Source organism: Salvelinus sp. IW2-2015, linkage group LG25 (genome assembly GCF_002910315.2).
Source record: "Salvelinus sp. IW2-2015 linkage group LG25, ASM291031v2, whole genome shotgun sequence".
Classification (NCBI taxonomy): Eukaryota; Metazoa; Chordata; class Actinopteri; order Salmoniformes; family Salmonidae; genus Salvelinus; species Salvelinus sp. IW2-2015.
This window is the reverse complement of record NC_036865.1, coordinates 19,591,821-19,604,421: the sequence shown is the minus strand read 5'-3', so window position 1 is coordinate 19,604,421 and position 12,601 is coordinate 19,591,821. Positions and strand designations below refer to the sequence as shown.

The 12,601-nt window shown below is 42.8% G+C and overlaps 1 protein-coding gene across 1 annotated transcript in view; it reads left to right on the top strand.

The window, feature by feature from the left end:
• The first annotated feature begins 834 nt into the window (after positions 1 to 834).
• Positions 835 to 12,601, top strand: part of LOC111951834 (coiled-coil domain-containing protein 6) — a 22,956-nt gene continuing 11,189 nt past the window's right edge. The window contains exons 1-5 of the mRNA XM_023970076.2: positions 835 to 1,288; positions 2,348 to 2,497; positions 3,872 to 4,000; positions 7,902 to 8,005; positions 8,237 to 8,397. Of these exons, the coding sequence (XP_023825844.1) occupies positions 1,034 to 1,288; positions 2,348 to 2,497; positions 3,872 to 4,000; positions 7,902 to 8,005; positions 8,237 to 8,397 (799 nt within the window). The 5' untranslated portion in view covers positions 835 to 1,033. The remainder of the gene's footprint in view (positions 1,289 to 2,347; positions 2,498 to 3,871; positions 4,001 to 7,901; positions 8,006 to 8,236; positions 8,398 to 12,601) is intronic.

The following is a 12,601-nucleotide window of genomic DNA, read 5'->3' as shown; positions in this document are numbered from 1 at the left end:
CTTCTTCGCATTGTGGGGACCAATTCCACTTTGTATCGGCCTGCAGCAGTTGGTGAAGCGGATGCAACAATGTGGACAAGTTTGCCACAAACTTTCCGTAATAGTTCAGCACGCTTAGACCCTCTCTGCCTATCTTCTCCCCTCCATTCCTCCTCCCTACTCGAAGTATAACTCTTCTCATGATAATACTGCACTTCTCCTGACATACATCTTGTTCTTGTCATGTCAAGGGACGCCATTTAACCAGCTGTCACAATCTCCGTACAATCAACATGAACCCCTCGGGATGAAGCGCTTGCATCCCACCTGTAAAGCAGCTGCTTTGTCTTGATGTTCTTCTTTATCAATATCTACCACAACGCTTTTCCATTTCAAACAAGCGCGCTTTGTTTTTCCACAGAGCTATCTCCACAAGGTGACGCTATTTTAACACGCGTGTGGTTGAAACCCAGAGCAAGGTCACACCAAAGATATAACTAACCAGATAGTTCATCTGTGTCGTTTTCAATGGGAGCAAATTACGTATAGCGAGCGGAACAAACAAGTATGTGGGCAGAGCCAAGCACGAGCTAGCTAGCGAAATCCTATTGGTGCGTTCTAGCATGAATTTGCATATTTCCGTTAGAGAACAACTTCTCTGTGAAGTGCGCGTGTGCAGTAACTAAATTCGCCCTTGCACTCCTTGCAATTAAAACTTTTTTTGTCAAGGGATCACGTCTACAAAACGTAGTGTACTCTGTTCGTAACATATTTTAGTTTTGCGACAGAAACTGTATTGAAATAGGGCTTTTGTTCGATGAGAAAATCAGCAGACACTCAGTCCAGTTCCATCTCAGTCACTGCCGGCTACTGGGCTTCATCTCCTCGCCATATTTGGTGGGAGTGGAAATTCCATACGGATGCTTCAGATTTATACATCCGGTGAAACATCTTGCTCCATGTTCAGTCTTTGGTCACACCACACAGAATGTTCGTAGGCTGATGTACTACAAACACTGCAGATCCCGTCTCCTCCACACTGTCGCACACAGCTATGGCGGACAGTGCAAGCGAGAGCGACACCGACGGAGCAGGGAGTAGCTCGGTTACCCCGATGTCAACCTCAGCCTCAAATTCGAGCAAGCCGGGAGTAGTCATTTCACAGTTTCGATTAGAGGAGTTAACGAACAGACTAGCCTCACTACAACAAGAGAACAAAGTTCTTAAAATTGAGCTAGAGACGTTCAAACTCAAGTGCAAGGCGCTACAGGAGGAGAATAGGGACCTGCGTAAAGCTAGCGTCACCATTGTGAGTAACTTGTTTTTTTGTTGTTGATTAGCCTAGCTAGCTAGCTGACATTAGTTACATTTAAAAAATGCATCTAGACATGTACTTTAAACGTACGAAATTGCAACTAGGTTAACAAACTAATGTTAATTAACTAACTAGTAGCGAAATAAAGGCAACGGACGTAGCTAGCCATGTTAAGAACCTAGCATTAGTTCGCTTAGAGTGATAGCGTAGCTAGATGGTTAACTAGCTAACCTAAATGTTAGCTAGCCCGTTATGTTTTGGTGTTGCTAGCTAGTTAGCCAATGCCAGGTTCATTTGCTAATACCAATCGATCCATTTGAACAGTCAGTGGTGACCAAGAAGTTGACGTTTGTATCAAACGTTAGTTAACAATATATTTATTTTTTATTAACTGAATCCTTTGCTGAGGCTTGGTGTTTCCGTTGTTTTTGTGCTTAACTTTACAGCTAACCCTTGACACAACTGTTGAATTTATAATAAATCATTACATACAGTAGCTACGGAGCTTAGTTGAACAACACCTACTCTGCCTGTCCAATGCATCGGTATGACTAGCATGGTTTTGATTTAATTTCTCCTTGTTCCCCTGTTTTGCGCCCCCCCACCACCCCCCTTTCTGTCTCTTATTTCGTCACTATGACTATTGACAGTAAAACACAAAATAGCTCGTTCCTCACTCCTTCAGTTACTGCAATGGGCTACTGCTTGAGTCATTGGGGGGGGGGCGGACTAACTGCTTCCTCCAATGCAGCAAACCAGCACCGTGTTATTCCTTGTTTTTGCACAGATGCTACTGCAGTCAATTAAAAGTCTTTAACAATAGGAATACCATATTTTAGCACAGATACAGCTGTGAGCTCTCCCGAGCAGTGTGGTAGAGGTTGACATTAGATTGGCAATGACAAATCACTTCATATGGTGCCATTGTTACCCATTCCAACATTTTTGAAGCATCTCTTAACACAATTAAGACATGTTTTATTCAGTGAGCCATCTTGCTGTGAATGCTGCACTCATCTTTTCTGTAAATGTTACCTTTCTCTGTGACTGCAGCAAGCCAGGGCTGAGCAGGAGGAGGAGTTCATCAGCAACACCCTGTTCAAGAAGATCCAGGCCCTGCAGAAGGAGAAGGAGACCCTCGCTGTCAACTATGAGAAAGAGGAGGAATTTCTCACAAATGAACTGTCAAGAAAACTCATGCAAGTAAGTGACAGCCGAAAGAGAACTGGCTCTGGGGCACTTGACTTATGCCAAGTATTTGTCGCAGAGTGAAAATGTAAGGATTTGTGTTTGGGGTGGAGCGCATAACAGCAGTAATGGTTCTTGCCTTAAGTATTTTATTAACCGACTTCATTGCGACTCTAAATTACTCTTGACTGACTCCTCCTATTCCTTGGTTAGGCTATTTGGTCTCTCTTGCAACTGACCCACATGTGGCCCCGTGGCAAATATGAGCTGTTGACCTTTTGTAGTACTGACTAATGGTTTGATGTGAACCACTCATGTGTTTTACCAGACCCTTGTTAAAGGTCAAACAGTCTGGAGGCTATTGTTATTGGTCCTGTTCCCTAACATGAAACAGACCTACTTCTGCTCCTATTCTTTAGTGTCGACAGACGCTCGCTCCTTTGCCCCCCCCCCCCCTCCCCCCCAAGTGTCCCTATAAAATGGTAGTTGTGGTAGTCATGTCTGTGGTAAGGAACCACTTCTGTAAACATGGAGAAATGCCTGACATGTAAAATGTATTCTAAGAAAAACTAAGGCACCAGGCTAGAACAATGCTAATGTGAATTTGTACTGGAAACCCTGTTCCACCACACCCCAGGCTTCAACAGTAAATGGTTAATAGTATTAGTATTTTCAGTGGTATAGGCTACTACTACTATAAGGAGTGGGTCACCTATACCCTAGATGTCCTGTATCCACCTTCAGACACAGGTCTCTGGTGCTGCCCATTTCTAAACTGTTGTGAGGCTTCATAAATTATGTTTATCTTCAAACAAAACTCATAGCTCTTGTCAGTAAGATGGTATGCATAGCAGTTAAATACCAGAGCGTTTTTAGGGTAATTTAAGAGAATGTTAACACTTGATGTGGCCTGAAGCTGTTGATCATCTGAGAATGTTGGCTGCACAACTCCAGTCTGTTGTGGTGTTTCTATAACCGTCTGTGCCCCGAGAACAGAGGAACGTGAGGTTAGACTGTCAAAATGAACTCTAGCATGCAACTAAAATAGCTCAACCCCCTCTTTCTTAATTGTCCTATGTTTTATTTTGATTTGATGATTAGTCAGTGCTGGGTATTAGTCACAATCGTCTCATTTTTAACAACCTATGAGCCACACCCTTTTTATTGGTAGATGGCCAAATGTGGTTACTTTGGTTGCTTTTGGCAATATCTAGCTGCACCGCCGCCATTTCACAACACATTCTTCTCCAGATCACAATCATTTTAGAGACAAGCAGCACCAACCTATTACCACCTCTATAAAAAAGATATATCAACATCTAACCACAGTGCTTTAATGCAAATATTTTCATTAGTTTCTATTAGTCACATTGATTTCTGCTCCCACAGTTACAACATGAGAAAGCTGAGTTGGAACAGCACTTGGAGCAGGAGCAGGAGTTCCAGGTCAACAAACTGATGAAGAAGATAAAAAAAATGGAGAATGACACTATATCAAAGCAGCTCACCTTGGAGCAGGTACAGTGACATAATGACACTATGTGAAATGACATTGACAGTTTCTGAATACCCATACTTGCATTCTAAATAGTCGGCTTGGGCGGTATCCAGATTGTCATACCTTCATACTGATCTTGTGCCAATACTGGCACTGAACACAAGGGGTGCTATTTTCAAACCACACTGAGCCCCTGTAATCCAAAGGTTAGCAATGGTAACAAGCACATGTAAAATCCTATAGAGAATGCGAACTAAATGTTAACGATCTCATTGCAAACATTTTATAGTCTCTGACCTAAACTATTGCAGGACAGACATCCCAGTTGATCCAGGAGGGTCTTCTCTGCTGTTACCAAGCAGAGCTTGATTTTGGAAGAAGCTAAATGTGAATATTTGTTGCTACTTTTTAAGTAAATACCTGTAATTAACTTGTGCAATACATTAGGAGATAAAGAACATCACGTTCTTCATTTCACCCATCAAATCCTTTTTAATTATGAAGCTTGCCAGTAGTCCCGTCAGGTGGTGTTTGTTTACAAGCACAAAACTACGAGAGACCCTGTCACTCACATGTGATCTAGTTACAGTATGGAATTCACAACTAAATGTTTGCCAGCTAGACGTCTTATCACTATTAAGTTAACTGTCTAAAATGTGCTAAATGCTCTGCAGTTGTGCATTTGGTTTGCTAATTTAGTAGGTAGCTAGCTATCTAGCTAAGTGGTTAACCTCTACAGGATCGCCGCCCTTGCTGTGAACCCTTGCTGTGTCTCTAACTTCTGATGTCTTCTCTATATATGTTCTATATAGTTATGTACTTGAAAATGTATCCATTTGGCACATTTGGGTAGACTTGATGCAACATTTTGAACAGTGTGTGTTATTCTCCTACATTAATTTCACATTTCCACAAACTTCAGAGTGTTTCCTTTCAAATGGTATCAAGAATATGCATATTCTTGCTGCAGGTCCTGAGCTACAGGTTTGGGTTTGACATTTTAGGTGAAAATTGGGGGGGGGGGGGAAGTCAGATCTTTGAGAGAGAACTTCAAAGAAATGTAAATAGCCCAATAATGTTGAAGCTAGAGGTCGACCGATTAATCGGAATGGCCGATTTTAATTAGGGCCGATTTCAAGTTTTCATAACAATCGGTCATTTTGGACACCTTTATTTAACTAGGCAAGTCAGTTAAGAACACATTCTTATTTTCAATGACGGCCTAGGAACGATGGGTTAACTGCGTTGTTCAGGGACAGAACGACAGATTTTTACCTTGTCAGCTCAGGGATTCAATCTTGCAACCTTACGGTTAACTAGTCCAACGCTCTAACCACCTGCCTCACGAGGAGCCCGCCTGTTACGCGTATGCAGTAAAAAGCCAAGGTAAGTTGCTAGCTAGCATTAAACGTATTTTATAAAAAACAATCAATCATAATCACTAGTTATAACTACACATGGTTGATGATATTACTAGTTTATCTAGCGTGTCCTGCGTTGCATATAATCGATGCAGTGCGCATTCGCGAAAAAGGACTGTAGTTGCTCCAACGTGTACCTAACCATAAACATCAATGCCTTTCTTAAAATCAGTACACAGAAGTATATATTTTTAAACCTGCAAATTTAGCTAAAAGAAATCCAGGTTAGCAGGCAATATTAACCAGGTGAAATTGTGTCACTTGCATTCATTGCACGCAGAGTCAGGGTATATGCAACAGTTTGGGCCGCCTGGTTCATTGCGAACTAATTTGCCAGAATTTTACGTAATTATGACATAACATTGAAGGTTGTGCAATGTAACAGGAATATTTAGACTCATGGATGCCACCCGTTAGATAAAATACGGAACGGTTCTGTATTTCACTGAAAGAATAAATGTTTTGTTTTCGAGATGATAGTTTCCGGATTCGACCATATTAATGACCTAAGGCTCGTATTTCGGTGTGTTATTATGTTATAACTAAGTCTATGATTTGAAAGAGCAGTCTGACTGAGCGATGGTGGGCACCAGCAGGCTCGTAAGCATTCATTCAAACAGCACTTTCGTGCGTTTTGTCAGCAGCTCTGCTGTTTATGAATTCAAGCCTATCAACTCCCGAGATTAGGCTGGTGTAACCGATGTGAAATGGCTAGCTAGTTAGCGGGGTGCGCGCTAATACGTTTTAAACGTCACTCGCTCTGAGACTTGGAGTAGTTGTTCCCCTTGCTCTGCATGGGTAACGCTGCTTCGAGGGTGGCTGTTGTCATGTGTTCCTGGTTCGAGCCAAGGTASCGGCGAGGAGAGGGATGGAAGCTATACTGTTACACTGGCAATACTAAAGTGCCTATAAGAACATCCAATAGTCAAAGGTATATGAAATACAAATCGTATAGAGAGAAATAGTCCTTTAATTCCTATAATAACTACAACCTAAAACTTCTTACCTGGGAATATTGAAGACTCATGTTAAAAGGAACCACCAGCTTTCTCATGTTCTGAGCAAGGAACTTAAACGTTAGCTTTCTTACATGGCACATATTGCACTTTTACTTTCTTCTCCAACACTTTGTTTTTGCATTATTTAAACGAAATTGAACATGTTTCATTATTTATTTGAGGCTATATTGATTTTATTGATGTACTATATTAAGTTAAAATAAGTGTTCATTCAGTATTATTGTAATTGTCATTATTACAAATAAAATAAAAAAATAGGCCGATAAATCGGTATCGGCTTTTTTTGGTCCTCCAATAATCGGTATCGGCGTTGAAAAATCATAATCGGTCGACCTCTAGTTGAAACTATGCTAAACAAAAATATAAACCCAACATGCAACAATTTCAAAAAATTTACAAAGTTACAGTTCAGATAAAGAAATCAGTCAGTTGAAATAAACGTATTTGGCCATAATCTATTGATTTCACGTGGCCTGGCAGGGGTACAGCCAAGGGTAGGCCTTGGGAGCTGGGCCCACCCACTGGGGAGCCAGGCCGGGCAATCAGAATACGTTTTCCTCACAAAAGGGCTTCATTACAGACAGAAATACTCCTCAGTTTCATCAGCTGTCCGGGTGGCTGGTCTCAGATGATTATGCAGGTGAAGAAGCCGGATGTGGGCCGGTTGTACATACTGCTAAATTCTCTAAAATAAAGTTGGAGGTGGCTTATGGTAGAGAAATTAACATTAAATTCTGGCAACAGCTCTGGTGGACATTCCTGCAGCCAGCATGCAAGTTGCACGCTCCCTCAGCTTGAGAGATCTGTGGCCTTTTATTGTCCCCGGTACAAGGTGTACCTGTGTAATGAGCATGCTGTTTAATCTGCTTCTTGATTTGGCAAACCTGTCAGGTGGGTGGATTATCCTAGCAAAGGAGAAATGCTCACTAACAGAATTGTAAACAACATTTGAGAGAAATCAAATGTTTGTGCCCATGGAACATATTATCTCAGCTCATGAAACATGGGACTAACACTTTACGTGTTGCGTTTATATTTTTGTTCAGTATAGTAGATTATTTTTTTTCTCCGTATTTAACAACAGTTGTTAATCAGATATGGTGACGCGCTGTACCAAAATTAACAAATGGTGGGAATCAACGTAATTGCACATTAGATGATGCGTTCTCAGTATGGATGAGCTTAGTATGTTAATATTTTTTGCTTACTGCATTCGATTTTACTTATCAGTACGTTCTAAATAGTATGTAGTACCATTAGTATGCAGTTTTAGTAAGTGGTAGGCAAGACAGATTTCAGAGACAGACATTGTCTTGGTGCAGCTGAGTCTCTCCTGAGGACATCATGTCGGCACACCCACTTAAGGGCATGTGCATTACCATGATGGAGTGTAGAATTTTGTGTGTGGGTGCACATTTCTTTGTGGAAGGTAAGATGTTTTCAAGCTGAATATCTCTTTGCTGTGTTCCCTTTGTTTCCAGCTAAGGCGTGAGAAGATTGACCTTGAAAACACATTAGAGCAAGAACAAGAGGCTCTTGTCAATAGACTGTGGAAGCGCATGGACAAATTGGAGGCAGAGAAAAGGTAGGCTTTTGTTCTGTAGCAACCATATATTCTTTAGGAGTAGTATGTTTAGATCTAGAAAAACCTAGGTGCTGGAGTCTGGGAATGGTTGAAAGTAAACAAAATGAACCTTCACACTGTTGTATGCTCTCTATTGATTCTCTTTATTAGAACAGTAGGAATAACTTATACAATGGTAAAAGGTTGACTTTTCCCTGTGTTGATTCATTGGAGCTCACTTGTCTTTGACAGAATCCTCCAGGAGAAGTTGGACCAGCCTGTGTCTGCTCCTCCCTCCCCCAGGGATGTTTCCATGGAGATTGACTCTCCGGAGAACATGATGCGGCATATCCGCTTCCTGAAGGACGAAGTGGAGAGGCTGAAGAAGAGCCTCCGTACCACTGAGCTGCAGCGTGAGTTTCAAAGGCCAATGGTCAACAGTGAATTTATCATGATGTGACCTGGTTACGTAGAACCCATAAAACTAGATGCAGTAGTCTTTGCCACAATTCGGAAAAGATTTGGTGCTGAAGGAGGCTTTCAAATGGCTTTGCTGTAGATTTACAGTCAGTTATTTTCACTAATGTGTTTTGTTCAGATTCGGAGTGTTTAATAGTCACATGGACATGGTTGCAGGTGTGATTGCAGGGTGGTGTGGGGGTGGGGGGACCAAGTGAAATAAAACATTAACAACTGAAACAGAGATGAATGTCGTTGGGGTGGTGGGGGCAGAGTAAAGTCTGTTGGGTGGGGGACCAAGTGAATAAAACATTAACAACTGAAACAGAGACTGAATGTCGTTGGGGTGGGGGCAGAGTAAAAGTCTGTTGGGTGGGGGACCAAGTGAATATAAAACTACTTAACTAAAAACAGAGAGAGAATGTCGTTGGTGGGGGGGCAGAGATAAAAGTCTGTGTGGGTGGGGGGACCAAGTGAAATAAACATTAACAACTGAAACAGAGATGAATGTCGTTGGGTGGGGGCAGAGTAAAGTATGTTGGGTTGTGGTGGGGGGACCAGTGAAATAAAACATTAACAACTGAAACAGAGATGAATGTCGTTGGGGTGGGGGGCAGAGTAAAAGTCTGTTGGGTGGGGGGACCAAGTGAAATAAAACATTAACAACTGAAACAGAGATGAATGTCGTTGGGGTGGGGGGGCAGAGTAAAAGTCTGTTGGGTGGGGGGACCAAGTGAAATAAAACATTAACAAACTGAAACAGAGATGAATGTCGTTGGGGTGGGGGCAGAGTAAAAGTCTGTTGGGTGGGGGACCAAGTGAAGTAAAAATTAACAACGAAACAAGAATGAATGTCGTTGGGGTGGGGGGCAGAGTAAAAGTCTGTTGGGTGGGGGGACCAAGTGAATAAAACATTAACAACTGAAACAGAGATGAATGTCGTTGGGGTGGGGGGCAGAGTAAAAGTCTGTTGGGTGGGGGGACCAAGTGAAATAAACATTAACAACTGAAACAGAGATGAATGTCGTTGGGGTGGGGGCGAGAGTAAAAGTTGTTGGGTGGGGGGACCAAGTGAAATAAAACATTAACAACTGAAACAGAGATGAATGTCGTTGGGGTGGGGGGCAGAGTAAAAGTCTGTTGGGTGGGGGACCAAGTGAAATAAACATTAACAACTGAACACAGAGATGAATGTCGTTGGGGTGGGGGGCAGAGTAAAAGTGTTGGGTGGGGGGACCAAGTGAAATAAAAACATTAACAACTGAAACAGAGATGAATGTCGTTGGGGTGGGGGCAGAGTAAAAGTCTGTTGGTGGGGGGACCAAGTGAAATAAAATTAACAACTGAAACAGAGATGAATGTCGTTGGGGTGGGGGGCAGAGTAAAAGTCTGTTGGGTGGGGGGACCAAGTGATAAAACATTAACACACTGAAACAGAGATGAATGTCGTTGGGGTGGGGGGCAGAGTAAAAGTCTGTTGGGTGGGGGGACCAAGTGAAATAAAACATTAACAACTGAAACAGAGATGAATGTCGTTGGGTGGGGGGCAGAGTAAAAGTCTGTTGGGGGGGGACCAAGTGAAATAAAACATTACAACTGAAAACAGAGATGAATGTCGTTGGGGTGGGGGGCAGAGTAAAAGTCTGTTGGGTGGGGGGACCAAGTGAAATAAAACATTAACAACTGAAACAGAGATGAATGTCGTTGGGGTGGGGGGCAGAGTAAAAGTCTGTTGGGTGGGGGGGACCAAGTGAAATAAAACATTAACAACTGAAACAGAGATGAATGTCGTTGGGTGGGGGGGCAGAGTAAAAGTCTGTTGGGTGGGGGGACCAAGTGAAATAAAACATTAACAACTGAAACAGAGATGAATGTCGTTGGGGTGGGGGGCAGAGTAAAAGTCTGTTGGGTGGGGGGACCAAGTGAAATAAAACATTAACAACTGAAACAGAGATGAATGTCGTTGGGGTGGGGGCAGAGTAAAAGTCTGTGGTGGGGGGACCAAGTGAAATAAAACATAAAACAACTGAAACAGAGATGAATGTCGTTGGGGTGGGGGGCAGAGTAAAAGTCTGTTGGGTGGGGGACCAAGTGAATAAAACATTAACAACTGAAACAGAGATGAATGTCGTTGGGTGGGGGCAGAGTAAAAGTCTGTTGGGTGGGGGGACCAAGTGAATAAAACATTAACAACTGAACAGAGATGAATGTCGTTGGGGTGGGGGGCAGAGTAAAAGTCTGTTGGGTGGGGGGGACCAAGTGAATAAAACATTAACAACTGAAACAGAGATGAATGTCGTTGGGGTGGGGGGCAGAGTAAAAGTCTGTTGGGTGGGGGACCAAGTGAAATAAAACATTAACAACTGAAAACAGAGTGAATGAATGTCTCTGTTTGGGAGTGGGGGCAGAGTAAAAAGTCTGTTGGGTGGGGGAGACCAAGGAATGAATAAGACACTAACACAACTGAAAGAGTAAGAATGTCGTTGGGTGGGGGGAGACCAAGTCGAAGGTAGGGAACAAGAAATAACAAACTGAAACAGATGAATGTCTCGATGCTCCTGTACTGCCCGTGTCTTAGTGATGGAGTTGGCGGTGGAGTTTGCTGTACCATGTGATCTTAGAACAACAGTGGTATGTGGTGTCACGGTAGAGTGCTCCTCTTTACAGTGCATGTCAATTTTGGGAAACGGTGGTAATATTTACTACTAAACAAATGTGGCACTAGCACAGTTTCACCTCAGACGAACAGGCACTCACATTTCCACCTGCGAAGGTCCGTAGACCATAATCAAGCTCTTTTTCAATCCCTTGATATTATTCTGCGCAGATCTGTCATTTCTTCTCAAATATCCTTAACTTTCTCTTCAGTGAAACCCTAACTCTGTTTTTAGTTAGTTACGCGGAGCCAGAGTCTCAAGAAATCCTAGACCTAGGCCAACGGCATGAGACATTGTTTAACATTTGTGGGAGGCACAACCTGCTTGGCCTAGGACAGGGGTCAGCACAGGCCAAAACTGGCCAGCGGTGATCTTGTGCAATGTAATCAATATATGAAATACATATCTATTTTTGGGCTTAAGTTGTGGTAAAATATTCCATGTACAGATTATTATAATGTGTGTTCTGGCCCCCCGCGACATTCGCTCTGACAAATATCAGCCCGTGGCTGAATCAATTTGCATACCCCCTGGCTTAGGGCAGTGTCGTCTTCCGCCAACGCGTCAGTCCTCCTGTGATGATTGTTCCCTCCGTCAAACAGTGACCCCACAGCCACAACCTACCTTGTTTGATGATGAATTAGTTGACAAGTTGAAATCAGGTGTGCTTGCCTAGGGCTAAAACAAAATGGGGTACTGTTGAGGATACACAAGGACTGGAGTTGGGAAAACACGCCCTAAGCCAGGGGTATGGCAAATAGATTCAGCCACGGGCTGATATTTGTCAGAGCGAATGGTCGGGCCAGAACACAATTATAATAATCTGTACATGGAATATTTACCACAACTAAGCCCAAAAATAGATTGTATTTCATATATTGATTACATTGCAACAAGATCACTCGCTGGCCAGTTTTGGCCTGTTGCTGACCCCTGTCCTAGGCCAACAGGTTGCCTCCACAATGTAAACAATGTTCCATGCCGTTGGCCTAGGTCTAGGATTTCTGAGACTCTGGACCGGTCAACTACTAAAACAGAGTTAGGTTTCACTGAGAAAGTTAAGGATATTTGAGAAGAAATGACAGATCTGCGCAGAGATAATATCAAGGGATTGAAAAAGAGCTTGATTATGGTCTACTTGGAACCTGCCGTTGGAAATGTGAGTGCCTGTTCGGTCTGAGGGTGAAACTGTGCATGTCCACAATTTGTTTGAGTGATAATATTACCACCCCAATTGAACATGCAGCTGTAAAGAGGAGCCTCTACCGTGACCACTACCACTGTTGTTCAAGATCACATGGTACAGCAACTCCACCGCCAACTCCATCACTAAGACACGGGCAGTACAGGAGCATCAGAGACATTCATCTCTGTTTCAGTTGTTAATGTTTTATTTCACTTGGTCCCCCACCCACAGACTTTTCCACCCAACTCCCTTACTGGCCCCCACCCCAACGACATTCATTCTGTTTCAGTTGTTAATGTTTTATTCACTTGGTCC